Raw genomic sequence first — 18,905 nt, 5'->3', positions numbered from 1 at the left:
TCTATGGTGGTATTTTGAATGCACAATGTTTAGGGAATTAGGATTAAATGTACTGATATCACATTATTCCCTGAAATTATTTTTCAACCAAGTCTCTGATAGTAGTCGGTTGGGTTATTTACTAATATTTTTTAAAGTTGTATGGAGAAAATAAGATTGAGAGTTGAATGGTTGAATTACAGTTAGTAGCGACTGCAATATTCAGTCACATCTGATTTTCCAGGTATCACTTACGGGACAGTTGAGGAACCTAAAAATAAGCAAAAATACCTTTGTGCTTTCAGAATAAAAAGCCCGAAGAACATATGAGCCCCATGGCTTAGCATGTCTTATTTGAAGCTTGCTAACTCCTTTTTGTTCACATTCTCAACAAGCTGGTTTCAAAGAAGAAACAGAACTTACACATTGCTCATTGTCAGCATGTGCAAATCTACATAACATTTCATCGTGATATAATATATTCCACTGAAGGATATATCCTAATTTATGTAACTGCTCCTAATCGTGGACACTTATTACCAGTCTTAATAATTCTGTTTTTCAGTTTTCACAACTGTATTTATTGAGTAACTCTTTTTTTCATCACTGATATCTTTATCATAAATTTAATTTCTATATCTGTTCAGGTGTGTTTCTAGACTCTTTTTTTGTTCCATCAAGCTGTGTGATTATTTTTTGTTTGTCTTTAGGTGGCTGGCTAGTACAGGGAACCAAACCTGTAACCTTGGTGTTATAAGGCTGCACTGTAACTAACTGAGCTAACTGGCCAGCACTGATAAATGTGTGCTGGCTTTTTCTTTTTCTTTTTTTTTTTTTTTCTTCTTTTTGGCAGCTGGCCAATACAGGGATTGAACCCTGCACCTTGGTGTTATCAGCACCACACTTTAACCAACTGAACTGACCAGCCAGCCCAAGCTGTGTGATTCTTTTCTGGTATCAAATGGTTTTAATTATTGTAGCTTCATAATATGTGTAATATTTAGTGCATTTTGTTTTCCAAATAAACATTAATATAGTTTGTCAAATTTCAAAATAAGGATCATCTTTTGATATTTTAATTCATATTAAATTGAACTGGTAGATTAATTTAGTAGGAGAATTTATATCTCTTTTGCAGTAGAAGAACAAAGAAACATCCACTGGATTTTAAAGTTTCTTTAGATAAGTGTAGTACATTTCTTTTTACATTTATATGTAGCTATTTTTATACATGGGATTTTTTTTTTAAAGTTTTAAATGTAAGCTGCAAATAATAGTCATTTTGCCGTTCCAATATTTATAATTCTAGTTTTATCTTGTCTAATATAATTGATTTAGTACTTCCAAGACAGTATTAACAATACAACAACCATAATAATCCTGTTAACACCCAAGTCATATGTGTACTCCTGTTTTCAAAACCTTTCAAGGTCTTCCCAGCTCACTCAGAGTAAACAATCAAAGTCCTGTTAGACCTGACATCATCTTTCCCTGCTGCAGCCTCTGTGATTACAACTTGAACTGCTCTCCTCTTCAAACACTCTGCTCTGGCAATACCATTCACCTGCCTCTCAGACACACCGCATTAGCTCTCTATCTTACGGCCTTTGCGCTTGCTCTCCCTCCCCCACTTACATTGTTTCTATGTCTTGGCTATTGTGAATAATGCTACGGTGAATGTGGGAGTGCGGATATATCTCTTTGACAAATTGATGTCATTTCCTTTGGATATATAACCAGTAGTGAGATTGCTGGATCATATGGTAGTTCTATTTTTAATTTTTTTTGGAGGAACCTCCATACTGTTTTCCCATGATAGCTGTGCTCGTTTACATTCCCACCAACAGTGTGCAAGGGTTTCCTTTTCTCTACATCCTTACCAGCACTTATCTTTTGTCTTTTTGATAATTGCCATTGTAACAGGTGTGAGGTGATATGTCATTATGGTTTTAATTTGCATTTCTCTGATGATTAATGACGTTGAGCATTTTTTCATATTCCCGTCAGCGATTTGTACGTCTGTTTTTGAGAAATGTCTATTCTAGTTCTTTGCCTATTGTTTAATCGAATTGTTTTCTTGCTGTTGAGTTGTTTGAATTCCTTATATATTTTGGATATTAACCCCTTGCCAGATGTATGGTTTGCAAATATTTTCTCCCATTCTGTTGATCATCTCTTCGTTCTGTTGATTGTTTCCTTGGCAGTGCAGAAGCTTTTTAGCTTGCTATAATCCCATTTTTCTATATACACTTTTGTTATCTGTGTTTTTGGGGCCATATCCAAAAAAATTATTGCTTATATTAATGTCATGGAGCTTTTCCCTCTTGTTTTCTTCTAGTAGTTTTCCAGTTACAGGTCTTAACATTTAAGTCTTTAATTCATTTTGAGTTGATTTTTATATATGGCTTGAGATGAAAGTCTAATTTCATTCTTCTGCATGTGGATATCCAGTTGTCCCACCTACATGTATTGAAAAGACTGTCCTTTCCCCATTGTGTGTTACTATGAAAAATGACTGTCCACAATAGAAGATTAAAAAGAGACGGTTCACAAAAACCTCTCAGGGCCTACCAGGAAAAGTGCGTTAAGTTCATTCGGAAGAAGTATAAATAATAAAAGAATTGGTAAAGCAAATCACTGATATCTGAAATCAGAGAAACAAATTCACAGCTAAAGTTAAACACAGCCAAAGGTTTAAACCTACATTGTAGAACAGATAGGTGGTGGCACTATTTAATTTATAAAAAATGACTTGGAATGAAAAAATATCTTCATGATTTTGGGTTAGAGAAGAGTTTCTTAAACAAGGCACAAAGAACAGTAACCACAAAAAGAAGAGACTAAATCCAAATTAAAAATGGGCGAAGGACTTGAATAGACATTGTTTCAGAGAAGACATATAGACAGCCAACAGGTATATGAAAAGGTGCTCAACATCACTAATAATCAAGGAAATACAAATCAAAACCACGATGGTATATCACCTCACACCTGTTAGGACAGCTATTAAAAAAATAACAAGTACTGGTAAGAATATGAAGAAATTGAAATCTTTGTACACCTTGTAACCCTGTTGGTGGGTATGTGCTGCTGGTAGGGGGGTAAATTGATACAACTAATTTGGAAAACTGTTTGGGATTATCTACTAGAACTGAACATATGCATATCATATGGCCCAGTATTTGTATTTTGAGGCAATATAGCCAACAGAAATATGTGCACACGTTTACCAAGAGACATGCACAAAAATGTTAATTGTACTTCTGGTTTCCAGTTCAAAATATAAGGAGCCTAGAAGTTACCACTTCATTCTAACAGCAAGTAAAAAGCTGAACAGACTGAAAAATCAACAACTCTTCTTAAATTCATAAGGGAGGGGATGACCCAAGACAAACCACTGCCCCAAATGTTGGAGAGAAAGGCTGGTGAGTACAGGAAGGGAGTCATGGCTTACCAGAGCAAACTCATGAGCAGAGACCCATGTAGGAACCGGTGCCAGGGTAGGACCCAAACTGTAATTGATGAATTGCTGCATGCTTAATTTGTACAACTCTGAAACTTAAAAATTCCAGGGAATCCCAATCATGGGGAATCACATGATTTTGTGAGATTTACTTCCAAGAGCCCAGTCAGGTTCTCACAGTGAATATTGCAACTCAGAAAACACTATGCAGAATAAATGACCAAAAAAAAGGGAGAAAAACACTACAGCTAGGCATATTATTTTCAAACTACAGAAAATTGAAAATGAAGAATAAATTCTGAAAGAAGTCAGAGGGGAAAAAAACCTTACCTATAGGGGAACAAAGATATAAGGTCAGCATTACCTTCATACCAACACCAGATAAAGACATTACAAGAAAAGAAATCTACAAACCAATATCTTTCATGAATATAGATGCAAACATCCTCAACAAAATTTTAGCAAATTGAATCTACAATATGTAAAAAGAATTATAAACCGTGACCAAGTACAATTTATCCTAGGTATGCAAGGCTTGTTGAACATTTGAAAATCAATTTAGATCCTGCAACCCCACTTCTGGGTATTTACCCAAAATATTTGAAATCATTATTTTGAAGAGATGTCTGCACTCTCGTGTGCATTGCCGTACTATTCACAGTAGTCAAATTATAGAATCAACCTAAGTGTCCATCAACAGATGAATGGATAAAGAAAATGTGGTATATGTACACAATGATATACTCTTTAGCCTTTAAAAAGAAAGAAATTTTGTAATTTTGCATCAACATGGATGGAACTGGAGAACGTTCGCTTAGTGAAAAGAGCCAGGACAGAAAGACAAATACCACATTTTCTCACTTACACGTGGAATCTAAAACAAACTCAAAAAAGCAGCACATAGAATGTTGGTTACCAGAGGCTGGTGTGGCGGCACAAATGGGAGCAGTCAAAGGGTAAAAACCTTTAATTAGAGAGAATAAGTTTTTTCTTTGATATATATTGCACAGCATGGTGAATATAGTAAATAATAGTGTACTATACATTTCAAAATCACTGAATAAATTTCAAATGTTATCAGCACAAAAAATGATAAATTTTTGAAATGATGGATATGTTAACTAGATTGATTCGGTTATTCCATAACATCACTTTTTACCCCATGAGTATATACAGCTATAATTTGTCAATTTAGAATTTTAAAAGTTTAAGAAAATAAAATTAATGTAATTCATCACAGAAATACGCTGAAAAAGAAAAATTTCATAATCATATCAGCACATGCAGGAAAAGCATTTGACACAGTGTAACTCCTCATGATAAAAACTTTCTTAGTTTTTATCCTAGTTGATCTTTATTCCTAGTTTATTCCTAGATCTTTATTCTAGTTTGTTCCAGTAAACTAAGAATGGAAGGGAACTTCCTCAGCTTCACAAGGAATATCTACAAAAAACCTATAGCTAACATTATATTTAATGGTGAGAAACTTGACACTTTTCCACTAAGATCAGGAATAAAGCCAAGATTTTCCCTCTCACTATCCCTTTGTAGCATTCTACTAGATGTGCTTGCTAATGTAATTAGTCAAGAAAAGGAAACAAAAGGTATACAGATTAGGAAGGAAGAAATAAAACTCTTTCTTTGTAGATTATATGATTGTCTATGTTGAAAATCTGAAAGAATTAACAGCAGCAACAAAAATTCCTGGAACTATTAAGCAATTATTGCAAGGTTGCAGAATACAGGTGTAATATACAAAAGTCAGTTGTTTTCATGTTTACCATCAATCAACAAGTGAAATTTGAAGTGAAAAAACACAATAATGTATACATTAACACCCCCCCTCAAAATTAAATACTTAGGTATAAATATAACAAAATGAGGAAAACTGCAAAACTCTGATGAACAAAATCAAAGAAGAACTAAGTAAATTGAGAGATATTCCATGCCCATGGATATATTATTGTTAAGATGTCAGTTCCTCCTGACTTGATCAATAGATTCAGTGAAACTCCAATCAAAATCTCAGCAAATTATTTTGTGGATATTGAGAAACTGATTCTAAAATTCACATAGAGAGGCAAAATACCCAGAATATTGAAGGAGGAGAACAAAGTTGAAGAATTGACAGTACATGACTTTAAGACAAGACTTTAAGAAAGCTGCAGTAATCAAGACAGTGTAGTATTTGCAGAAGAACAGACAAAATGATCAATGGAACAGAATACAGAGTCCCAAAGTAGACCTAGATAAATATAGTCAACTAATCTTTCACAAAGGAGCAAAGGCAATATAATGGAGCAAAGATAGTCTACAACAAATATTGCTGGAACAACTGGACGTCTACATGCAAAAAAAAAAAAAAAAATCTAGACACAGACCTTACACCTGTCATAAAATAGCTCAAAATGGATCATAGACCTAAATGTGAAATGCAAAGCTAAAGAACTCATAGAAGATAACATACCAGAAAACCTAGATGACCTTGGAAGTAATAATGAGTTTTTAGATAAAATACTGAAGGCAGAATCGACGAAATAATTAATGCGTAAGCTGGATCTCATTAAAATTAAAAATTTCTGTGAAAGACACAATGTCAAGAGAATAAGACAAACCATGAACTGGGAGAAAATATTTGCAAAATACACATCTGATAAAGTACTGAGTACTGTTATCCAAAATATAAAAAGAACTCTTAAAACTCAACAATAAGAAAAAAAGCCAACCCTATTGAAAAATGGGCCAAAGACCTTAACAGACACTTTACCTAGGAAAATATACTGTTGGCAAATAAGCATATGAGAAGATGCTTCATATCACATGTTGCCTTGGATTGAGTGTCCCCCAAAAACTTGACTCCCACTGTGACAGTGTTAGGAGAGTGGGAAATCCTATTGTGGTAATTGAAAGTAGGGCCTTGCAGAGGTGATTAGACTATATGACCATGCTATAGTGAATGGATTAATAATGGTAGTTAGGAGCATGTTTTTGTGGGCTTTAAAAGGGGAGCATGAAGAGTCCCTCTCTCTGTGCTCCACCAAGACCTTTACCAGCTGTGTTCCCTGATCTTTGGACTTCCCAGCCTCTGAAACTGTAAGCAGTAAATTTTCTTTTCTTTATAAATCACCCAGTTTCAGATATTCTGTTATAAGCAACAGAAACGGACTAATACACATGTCATCAAGGAAATGTAAGTTAAAACAACAGTGAGATACCACTACCTATTAGAATGGCCAGAATTCTGACAACATGAAATGCTGATGAGGATATGGAGCAGTAGGAACTCTCATTCATTACTGGTGGGAGTCAAAATGGTACAGCCAGTTTGGAAGACAGTTTGACAGTTTTGTGTAAAACTAAACATGCTCTTACCATCTGATCCAGCAATTGTGCTCCTAGGTATTTACCCAAAGGAGTTGAAAACTTGTGTCCACACTCAAGCCTGCACATGGGTGTTTATAGCATCTTTATTTATAATTGCCAAAACTTTGAAGCAACCAAGATGTCCCTCAGTAGGTGAATGGATAAATAAACTGTAGTACATTCAGACAATGCAATATTATTCAGCTCTTAAAAAATCAAAAACAAACAAAAACCTTTCAAGCCATGAAAAGATATGTAAAATTTTTAAATTCATATTAGTAAAGAAAGAAGTCAATCTGGAAAGACTAAAATAAATAATTTGTGGTATATACATACCATGGGAAACTATATAGCAAAGATAGTGAATAAACTATTGCCACATACATCAACATGGATGAATCTTATAAACATGATGTTGAGTGAAAGGAGTAAAAACAGGACAGCATAATGTATGATAACATTTATATAAAGTTCATTAACAGGCAAAAATAAGCGATAGTATTAAGGGATGATAAGTATTAATGTGAAACAAAATAAGAAAGTGATTATAGTATTAATGAATTATAAATATTGATATAAGGAAAAGCTTACCTAAGATGAGACCAGAGAAAGGAGTTGTGATTGGAAGATGCACAGACAGGGCCTCTGGCAATTTTTCTTGACCCACCTAGCCATTCATTTTATAATGATTTGATATGTTGTATGTTTATGTTTTGTATGTTATACTTAACCATTTAAAATGTGGTTAAAAGAAAAAGTAAAGTCATAATCTCCATTCTCTTTCCCTGCTGTACGATCTGTTAACATTGTTGATCTATTCCATTTATATTACTCTGTTAATAGGGATTATGCTAGGGCCAGCCCATTGCTCACTTGGGAGAGAGTGGTGCTGACAACACCAAGTCAAGGGTTAAGATCCCCTTACCAGTCATCTTTAAAAAAAAAAAAAAAAGGTGATTTTGCTTACCTACTTTGACTTTTCTGATCCCCCATAGATATTATTTTCATGTATTAATTTTGAAAATGATAATATGGTAAATAATGTTAAATTTAAAATAGTTTTAGTGATGTTCTTTTTTTCTTTTGCAGTACTATTAGATTATATTTCCTGATATTCTGATAAGTTGAAGTGATATTTTTGTCCTTAAACATTTTCCCTTGCTAAATAAAAATTCTCAGCTTTTTTTGTACCTGACTTGCACTTTATTAAGGTTAAATCAGTTATTAGAAATATATTTGGTCCTATGAAAGACTGTCTTTGGCTGGTAAGATTAAGGAATAGAAGAGCTTTCCAAAAGTGAACTGTCTTCACATACAGTCAAAAAAAGAAATGCTGAATAGAAATGGAGGCTTTTTTGTGGCTCTGCTTTCTTCTGGTATCATCATTAGTTAATTAAGTTGGTATAAGTACTAAAATTATATATTAATTTATACTTTCAGCAGTCCTTCAAAGGAATTGTGAATTGCTACCAGCATCTAGGAGGTATTTAGGAATCTGATTCCTCCCCACCCTGGAAATTAACCCCAACACCTCAAGGGACACCCTTATATCCTACCTATATTGGTTATGGGCAGAGAGGGCAGTGTGGATGATGGTTCTTCTCAGTCTGAACAGATCTCTAGTCATTTTGTAAAACTCAGTCATTTTTCAATACTATATAGAAGAAACAATAAAGTAATGGGCTATTCCTTAAGAAAATTTCTCATTAAAATATGTTTCTTTATTGTAGGTAATTCGCTCCTTTCTGCTCTTTCCAACAATTGAGCGAATGTCTGAGTCACCCAATGGCAGGATTGCCACTCCACTTTTGTGCTGGTTTCGATATGCTGTCTATGTTATTAGCTACTTGTTATTTAAACCATGTCCTGAGAAAATCAAGTCCTTGTTCATCAGAATGGGCCTTCAAGCAATGAACCTAGAGTGTGAATTTTCACTGATGAATGTATTCGAACCTTTCTGCCAGGGTAAGCATGTTTTAAAATGTATATATTTATTCTTGTGTCAGAAAGTGTTTAGAGAATAACTTTACACAGTGGACACATATCAAGCAAAGAATTATTTGTTGGGTATTTTTCTCTCCCAAAAGTCTAAAATTAGAAATAAATAAAATTGAAAATAGGGTGAAGCGTGTTCTGTATGACAAAAAGATAGTAAAGCCTCATCAAGCTTTAATTTCACCTTATGCTTCTGATTATCCACTCTAGCTGTAGGACAGTAAGAAACAATTCTCTTCTACATAGCACATAGTATATATGGAGTCCTTGCAAGAATCCAAGGTCTGCCTTATTAGTTCAGTGGGAGTACTTTGCAAGATACAGCCCAAGGAAACCAGGCCCATTATTTCTATAGAGTTAACAGGTTATGCTTTTATTTTTTCCTTTTAATGTTTTTGGAGGGGTTTTAAGTTATGAAAGTAATGAATAATCATCATGGTAATACATTTTAATACTGGGTGCTTTGCTGATTGTATTTTCTGAATGAGCCAGGGAAAGTTTTTGCTACTTTACATCTTGGCTTCAATGTTGTTTTAAGATGTAATCTATATTTTTAGGTAATACTAATTTATTCTGTATTTATAAATGACTTTTATAATAAAATAATAAGAAATGACAGAAAACAAAGCCCTAATGTATTAATGATTACATTGAATGTAAGTGGTCTAAATATACCAATTAAAAGACAGAGATTGTCAGAGTGGATAAAAAACATGACACAACTACAGGCTGTTTTCAAAAAAATGCAGTTCAAATATAACAATATAGGTAGGTTGAAAGTAAAAGGATGTTTTCAAATCCTTTGGATATATTCCCAGGAGTGGGATTGCTGGAAGTTCTATCTGTAGTTGTTTAAGGAACCTGCATACTGTTCTCCATAATGGCTATACTAAATTACAGTCCCACAAACAGTGCAGGAGGGTTCCTTTCTCTCCACATCCTTACAAGCATTTGTTATTCTCTGTCTTTTTTATAATAGCCAGTCTGATTGGGGTGGGGTGATATCTCAGAGTGGTTTTGATTTTCATTTCCCTGATGATTAGTGATGTTGAGCCTTTTTTCATATGTCTGTTGGCCATTTGTATGTCTTTGAGAAATGTCTGTCTATTCAGCTCCTTTGCCCATTTTTAAATTGGATTGTTTGGGGTTTTTTGCTGTAAAGTTTTCTGAGCTCTTTGCATATTCTGGATATTAATCCCTTGTCAGATGCATTTTTTGCAAATATTTTCTCCCATTCTGTAGGATATCTTTTCACTCTGTTGATTGTTTCCTTTGCTATGCAGAAGTTTTTAGTTTGATATAATCCCATTTGTTTATTTTTTCTTTTTTTATTTGTGCTTTTGGGGTGTTATTCATAAAGTCATTGTCCAGTCCTGAATCCTATAGAATTTCCCCTATGTTTTCTTCTAGGAGTTTTAAAGTTTCAGGTCTCATATTTAGGTTTCTAATGCATTTCCGAGTTGATTTTGGTATATGATGAAAGGTACAGATCAAGTTTCATTCTTCTACAAATGGATATCCAGTTTTCCCAGCACCATTTATTGAAGAGGCAGTCTTTTCCCCAATGTATGTTCTTGGTACCTTTTTCAAAGATCAGTTTGCTGTAAATATGTGTGTTGATTTCTGAGTTCTCTATTCTGTTCCATTGGTCCACATGTCTGTTTTTATGCCAGTACCATGCTGTTTTCGTTACTAGATATTTGTAATATGGTTTGATGTCAGGAAGTGTAATGTCTCCAGCTTTACTTTTTTTGCTCAGGATTGCTTTCGTTATTTGGGGTCTTTATTGTTCTATCTGAATGTTAGGATTGCTTTTTCTGTTTCTGTATCATTGGTATTTTGGTGGGAATCACACTGAATCTGTGGATGGCTTTGGGTAGTGTGAACATTTTTACTACATTGATTTTTCCAATCCATGAACAAGGAATGTCTTTCTATCTCTTAGTGTCTAATTTCTTTCAGAACTGATTTGTAGTTCTCATTATGGAGATCTTTCACCTCTTTGGTTAAATTTACTACTAGGTATTTTATTTTTTTGGAGACTATTGTAAGTGAGCTTGCTTTCTTGATCTCTTTTTCTTCTAGTTTGTTGTCATAGGCATACCTGCACTCCCATGTTTATTGCAGCTCTATTTACAATAGCTAGACTATGGAACCAACCTAAATGTCCATCAGTGGATGATTGGATAAGGAAGTTGTGGTATATATACACAATGGAATACTACTCAGCCATAAAAAAGAATGAAATTCTAACGTTTTCAACAACACAGATGAGCCGGGAGAAAATTATCCTAAGTGAAACAACCCAGGTACAGAAAGAGAAATACTGCATGTTCTCATTCATCACTGGGAGCTGAATCCATAAGTAAACAAATGAACAACAAAGAGAAACAGAGAGAAAGAAAAAGACAAACAACAATCACAGTAATATGTTGAACTTCTAGAAAACTAGAGGTGGAAAAAAGGAGGGAAGGAGGAGAGGGTGGGGGGCTAATGAGGAATTGGTCAACAGGCACAAAGAATGATTGCATATTGTAATGATAAATAAGCTAACTATACTGATCTAACCATCACACATTCTACCCAATTACTGAAAATCAATGTATCCCCCACATTTATGTATAATAAAAAATAAAATTTAAATTTAAAAAAAAATAAAAGGATGGGAAAAGATATATCATGCAAACATTTGTAATCAAAAGAAACTAGAAATGGCTATATATCAGATAAAATAGACTTCAGAGCAAATAAAACTACCAGGGACAGGGAGAGACATTATGTAAGAGTGAAAGGGACAGACCAACAATAAGAAGTCTACCAAGAAGACGTAGCAATCCTAAATGTACATGCATCAAACAAGAAAGCTGAAAAATATATGAAGCAAAAAAAGATAGAACTGAAAGGAGTAATAGACAAATCCATAATTATAGTTGAGCACTTAAACAACCCTCTCAAGATGTGATAGAACAAATCAAGAAATTAGCAAGGATATAGGAAAACTGGACAGTAATATCAACCAACAGAATCAAATAGACATTTATAGAACACTTTACCCAAAACTGAATACACTTTCAGTGTTACTTTCAAGCACTCATGGAACATATACCAAGATGAACTATATCCTGGGCCATAAAACAAATTTCAACATATTGAAATAATTGAATATATAATTGAAATAACACAGAGTACGTTCTGTGACCACAGTGGAATCAAACTAGAAATCAGTAACAGAAAAACAACAGTTAAATCTCCAAACACTTGGAAACTGAACCACCTACTTCCAAACAATCCATGAGTCAGAGAGGGAATCACAAAGAAATTTAATACTACATTTAAATAATGAAACTTAGTGAAAGTAAAAATACAACATATCAAAATTTTCTGGACACAGCTAAAAAGTGATGAGAGAAAAATTTATATCTTATATTAGAAAATGTTTACATTACAAAAAAGAAGTCTTACATTAGAAAAGAGAAAAAGTCTTAAATCAGTAACCTAATCTCCAACCTTGAGAACCTAGAAAAAGAAGAGTGAAATAAACCCAAAACAAGGAGAAGGAAGGAAATAACACGAATAGAAGTCAGGGAAATTGAAAATAAAAAGAAAAACAGTAAAGAAAATCAGTGAAAGAAAAAGTTGATACTTTGAAAAGATCAATAAAATTGACAAACCTCTAGCAAGACTGATGAAGAAAAAGAGGATGAAGACACAAATTAACAATATCATATATGAAATAAGAGATATTACTACAGACTCTACAGACATCAAAAGGATAGTAAGGATTACTGTGAACAACTCTACACTCATAAATTTGACAACTTAAATAAAATGGACCATTTCCTGAAAAATCTCAAACTGCCATAACTCTCCCAAGATGAAATAGGTAATTTGAATAGCCCTATAACTGTCAAAGAAATTAAATTCTTAATTTTAAAACTCTTCAAAAACGTTTCCAGGTCCAGATGGTTTTGCTGGAGAATTCTACCAAATGTTGAAAGAAAAATTAACACTGGTTCTATCCAATCTTTTACAGAAAATAGAAGAGGAGGGAACACATTCCAATTCATTTTTGAAGCTAGTACTAATACCAAAACCAGACAAAACAGTACAAAAAAGGAAAACTATAGCCAGTGTCTCCTATAAATACCGACACAAGCATCTTTAGCAAAATATTAGCAAATAGAATTTAGCAGTATATAAAAGAATGATATATCATGACCAAATGTTTTTTTTTTTTTCCCCAGGGATGCAAAGCTCGTTCAAAATTCCATCGATATATAGTCTGCCATATTAACAGGCTAACAAAGAAAAATCACATGATCATACTAACTGATGTAGGAAAAATAAATAAATAACACATTTTGAATGTTTTCTCCCTAACATCAGAAACAAGGATTTGCCACTCTTATTCAACATACTACTGGAAGTTCTAGTCAATCTAATAAGGCAAAAAAAGGAAATAAAACACACACAGATCAGAAAGGAAGAAATTAAACTGTTGCTATTTGTAGGTCACAAGATTGTCAGCAGGTCAACACAGGATACAACATAAACATACAAAAATTAGTATTATTTCTATACACTAGCAATGGAAACCAAATTGAAATTACAGTACCATTTACAGTTATTAAAAAAAATGAAATTCTTAGGCATAAATGCAGCAAAGCACATATAGAATTTATAACCTAGAAACCGTAAATACTGACGAAAGAAATGAAAGAAGACCTAAATAAATGGAGAGACACACCAGGTTCATGGATGGGAAGACCCACTCAATACATTAAAGATATCAGTTTTTCCCCAAATTGATATGCATGTTGGTGGAGGGCTTGACACATAGATCAGTTGATATTTGACAAGATTGCAAAAGCAATTAGATGAAAGAAGATTGCCTTTTCAACAAACATTGCTGGAACATTTGGCTATATCTAGGCAAGGAAGGAAGGAAGGAATGGGAGGGGAGTGGAGAACCTTACACCTTATAAACTGAAAATAGATCATGAATGTATATAAAAAACTTAAAACTATAATTCTTTTAGGAAAAAAATAGAAAATCTTCAGGATCTAGGATAAGGCAAAGAGTTCTTAGACAAAAAAGCATAATTCATAAAATGAAAAATTGATAAACTGGACTTCACCAAAAGTAAAATGTTGGTCTATTAAAGACTCTTTTAAAAGGACAAGCTACAGACTGGAAGAAAATATTTACAAACCACATATCCATCAAAGAGCTGTTATCTAGAGTGTATGAAAAACTCCCCAACCTCAATAATAAAAATCTAAACAGTCCATTTAGAAAATGGGCCCAAAACATGAACAGATGTTTTACCAAAGAGGATATACAGAAGTCGAATAAGCACATGGAAAGATGTTCAACAGCATTAGCCATTATGAAAATGCAAATTAAGATCACAATGAGATATCATCACATGACTGTCAGAATGGCTAAAATAAAAAATAGCAACAGCAAATGCTGGTGAGGATACAGCAAAATTGGACCACTCATACATTGCTACTGGTAGTATCAAATGGTACACCCACTCTGGAAAACAGTTGGGCAGTTTTTTAAAGAATAAAACTTAGCTACCATATGACCCATCCATTGCACTCCTAGACATTCATCCCTGATAAATGAAAACTGATATGTATATGAATATTTATAACAGCTTTATTTATAATAGCCCCAACCTGGAAACAACCCAGGTGTCTTTCAGTGGGTAAAAGATTGAGCAACTGGTGGTACAGCCATACCATGGAACACTACCCAACGATAAAAAAGAACAAACTATTAATACACACAACAACTTGGATGAATTTCTAGAGAATTATGCTCAGTGAAAAAAATCAATCCCAAAAGGTCACATGGTTCCATTTATATAACATTCTTGAAATGAAAAGTTGTAGAAATGGAGAACAGATTAGTGGTTGCCAGGGGTTAAGAGTAAAGGAGGGTAAGCAGGGAAGTGGATGCAGTTATGAAAGGGCAACAAGAGAGATCCTTGTGATGAGGGATTCTTTAGTATCTTGACCATCTCAATGTCAGAGTCCTGGTAGTAATATTATACTATAGTTTTATAAGATGTTACTATTAGGAGAAACTGAATAAAGAGTACACGGATATCTCTATTATTTCTTACACCTGCATGTGAGTCTACAGTTAAAACAAAAGTTGAATTAAAAATGAAAAACATTCTCCAGCTAGCGACTCCATTCTCCTCCCTGGGATAGGTGTTTCCTTCATCCTGACTGCCTGAATTAGGTGCTTCTGGTCCTTGAGACACTGAGAAGGTTGAAGACGCAGAGCTCCAGGACTAGGCAGCTACCTGTGCTTTCCTTATGCCTCCTTAGAAATATTTTCTAAACCCAAATCAGAACATGGGATATAAGAAAGTTTTATTTGCTTTTCTATTTATATATGAAAAGTTTAGGTACAGCAATAAAATTACACAGACATATATTTAGTGAATATATAATACATTATATATGACATGTAATCAAATGTTTAATGTTTTAATTAAAACAGGTAATTATATAAGGTTATTTTCCATTTTTTCTACAAAAGAGTTATAAACACCCTCTTGGAGAAGTAGACTCCAAAAGCTACACTTGAAGAAAGGAGTCTTCCTTTTAGTTGCAGTGATTGACCTCCTACTGCTGCATCTTCCAGCAGCGCCAAGTGCAGGCAGCAGGGAGCAAGACAGTTCACCCTCTCCGACGAAGGCAGTCAGTCACATTGTTGCTGGGCTTCCTTTTCCACACAACTGTAGTAGAGTTACACCATGTGCAAAGTAGACTCTATAAACCAGACTGAACATTCAGCCACATTGCTACATCTCTGTTCCAAACAACTAACTTGCAAACAAACTTTTGGAGCACAGCCCTACTATTTCCTTTTCTTTCTATTTCTTACTGTTCCTTTCTTTTTTTATTTTATTTATTTTTTTTTTTGGTGACCGGCACTCAGCCAGTGAGTGCACTGGCCATTCCTATATAGGATCCGAACCCACGGCGGGAGCATCGCCGCACACCCAGTGCCGCACCCTACCGAGTGTGCCACGGGCTCGGCCCACTGTTCCTTTCTTTATCATCCTTTTCTTCTCTGATTGTCTAATCCCTTGGCTCTAGATCTGGCTTTCTGATGTCCAAGTAACCAGTACTCCAGGGGTCTCTGTTGTTTTCCCATTACCCACCTAGTCTGTGTAACTTTGGGTAAAAGGAAGGGAGGTGAGAATTACCGGTCTTATTTTTCTTTGGTTTCTCTGTTCATTCTCTACTTGGGTACTTAGTTCAGACTCCTATTAGTGACTCTAGGCTGATCATTAACCAGGCATGTCAAACATCCTAGCCAGCCTCTTCCTACCTGTCTTCTCTGGATCCCTAGTGCCACTCTTGCCTCCTCTTGCAACAACCGTCACAGAAGCTGCTTTTGCCCAAGTTTGCCCTGGCCCTCCCTTAGGTGCTTCCTAGTACCTTGCTTACTACAAATAGAGGAAGCTCTCAGCTGAGAGAGAGCAACACTCAACAGAAGACCCTAACCTTTGCAGATGATCTGTGGGCTCCACCAGAGCTTATGCTCTATGAATGGTGAAGGTTACCAATACTCATACCAGTCACTTGGGTTGGTGGCATGGTTTCAGGTTACACGAAGACAGGGGTTATCAAGGGAAAAGAAGACCAGGTCAGAGATCATTCCCATTGGTCCTATCTGGTCCAACCAGATATTCCCGCTGACAACCTGCATCTCTGTGGCTTAACTGTCATCCAGACGATGACCTTTAGCTTGCCAGCTTGACTTTTAGGAGGCCTTGCAGTGTTTGCCTATTATGTAACGTCTGTGCTTCAATAGAAATCTTACAGAAACAAATGGAGGAAGTTTGCTAGTCCAAGTGGTGGATAATAAATCCTGCCCTATCTAGATAGAAACTGTTTTTCTGTATCCTTTAGTTTATACACACATTTTTTTGTTGTTGTTGTTGTAATCACTGAAAAATTCAAGGAACCAAAATATTCAAATATTTCAAATGCTGCTGCCCTTTTGGCAAAGATGGCACATCTTCCTGCAGGCTGGAGTTCTGTGACCTTAGAGTTCTTCGTGTGCGTGAGTGAAACATCATTTCCCATCTAGCATTCAGAGAAGAGTAGCCCTGATTCAGTTAGCATACATTATAAATTTTATCACAGTGTTCATGAGTGTAATTTGTGTAACTAGATTGTTTTAAATGTAATTTTTAAAGAACATATGGATTTTTTCCTTTAATTTTAATTCTGGAATGCTTGCTACTACATATTTTCTTTAGAGCAGATGTTCTTCCACTTCACGAGAAATGGACTTTTCACTGAGACAGCTAAATTGGATTTTCTGATCAAAGTTAACAGAAAATGTATTTTAGCTCAGCAGTATCACAGGTCAAAATAATTAACTTTTAAAAATATTCTGGGGTATTTTTGTTAGTTAAGCCAAATTGATGTTTTAATTCCTTTCAGTTATCTAACTAGAAAAACATGGTGCAGAGACCTCGGGAATTCCTGGTGGGTTATGTTACTTTGTTGAATACATTCTTGTAAAAAAAAAAAAAATTCGTAATCTTTTCTTTCCTTAATCAATAAGGAAATAACTTCTTAAAACATTTGTAATGGTATAAAGTGAACTGAACTATTTAACTGTTATGAGCTGACAACATAAGGTTCACTAAAGAATCACAAATTTTTTTCTCAGAATATTTTTAATTCAGTTCCAGGATAATTATTTTTCTTTTTTTTTTTATTGAAACATAGTCGATTTTTTGAATAAGATGAGACAAGACTCCCATGTTACCTATTCTCTCACTTACGTGAACAGCTTGTGAAATAAAATATGTTTATAAAACCCAGCTGCAGCTTTTAACGATTCATGGAAGTTTATCCAAAAATTTGGGAAAGAAGGAAAAGTTTTTTGTTTTTAGTGATTTTTTTTTGGTCATTTTTAGGATTTAGGACAAAAGGTGATTAGATATAGTACTAGGATGTCATCTCTGCTTTAGAATTAAATAGCCCAATGAATAACTTACTATTATTTCTAAAGAAATTTTTGTTTATACTTTAAAATTATCTGCCAGTCTAAAAAGTTGTATTTTTAATTTATTTTTTAATTGACACATAATAATTGTACATGTTTATGTGGTTCAGAATTATATTTCAATACAGGTATACAGTGTGCGATGATCAAATCAGTGTAATTAGTATATTCAGCACCACAAAAATTTATCATTTCTTTTTTTTTTTTTTTTTTTTTAATTTTATTTTGTCGATATACATTGTGGCTGATTATTGCTCCCCATCACCAAAACCTCCCTCCCTCCTCCCTCCCCCCCCAACAATGTCCTTTCTGTTTGCTTGTCGTATCAACTTCAAGTAATTGTGGTTGTTATATCTTCTCCCCCCCCCCCCCCGGTTGTGTGTGTGTGTGTGTGTGTGTGTGAATTTATATATTAATTTTTAGCGCCCACCAATAAGTGAGAACATGTGGTATTTCTCTTTCTGTGCCTGACTCGTTTCACTTAATATAATTCTCTCAAGGTCCATCCATGTTGTTGCAAATGGCAGTATTTCATTCGTTTTTATAGCTGAGTAGTATTCCATTGTGTAGATGTACCACATTTTCCATATCCACTCATCTGATGATGGACATTTCAGCTGGTTCCAACTCTTGGCTATTGTAAAGAGTGCTGCGATGAACATTGGGGAACAGGTATACCTTCGACTTGATGATTTCCATTCCTCTGGGTATATTCCCAACAGTGGGATAGCTGGGTCGTATGGTAGATCTATCTGCAATTGTTTGAGGAACCTCCATACCATTTTCCATAGAGGCTGCAACATTTTGCAGTCCCACAAAAATTTATCATTTCTTTGTGATGAGAATATGTGAGCTCCTCTCTTCTAGCCATTTAAAAACATACAATAAATTAGTGTTAATTATAGATACCTAGCACTACTGTAGACTACTAGAACTTATTTTTTCTGTCTACCTGTAATTGTGTATTCGTTAACCAACCGCTCCCTATACCCCTCTCCTCCCCTTCCCAGCCTCTAGAAACCACAGCTCTGCTCGCTACTTCTATTTCAA

The 18,905-nt window shown here is 34.6% G+C and overlaps 1 protein-coding gene across 1 annotated transcript in view; it reads left to right on the top strand.

Annotated features, from left to right (window-relative positions):
- LDAH (lipid droplet associated hydrolase) overlaps nt 1-18,905 on the top strand; it is a 120,249-nt gene that overhangs the window by 67,798 nt on the left and 33,546 nt on the right. Inside the window, exon 5 of the mRNA XM_063078711.1 lies at nt 8,536-8,770. Within this exon, the coding sequence (XP_062934781.1) occupies nt 8,536-8,770 (235 nt within the window). The remainder of the gene's footprint in view (nt 1-8,535; nt 8,771-18,905) is intronic.

The sequence above is a fragment of the Cynocephalus volans genome, chromosome 14 (genome assembly GCF_027409185.1).
Source record: "Cynocephalus volans isolate mCynVol1 chromosome 14, mCynVol1.pri, whole genome shotgun sequence".
Classification (NCBI taxonomy): Eukaryota; Metazoa; Chordata; class Mammalia; order Dermoptera; family Cynocephalidae; genus Cynocephalus; species Cynocephalus volans.
The sequence above is the reverse complement of the archived record's forward strand: the minus strand, read 5'-3'. Positions and strand labels throughout refer to the sequence as shown.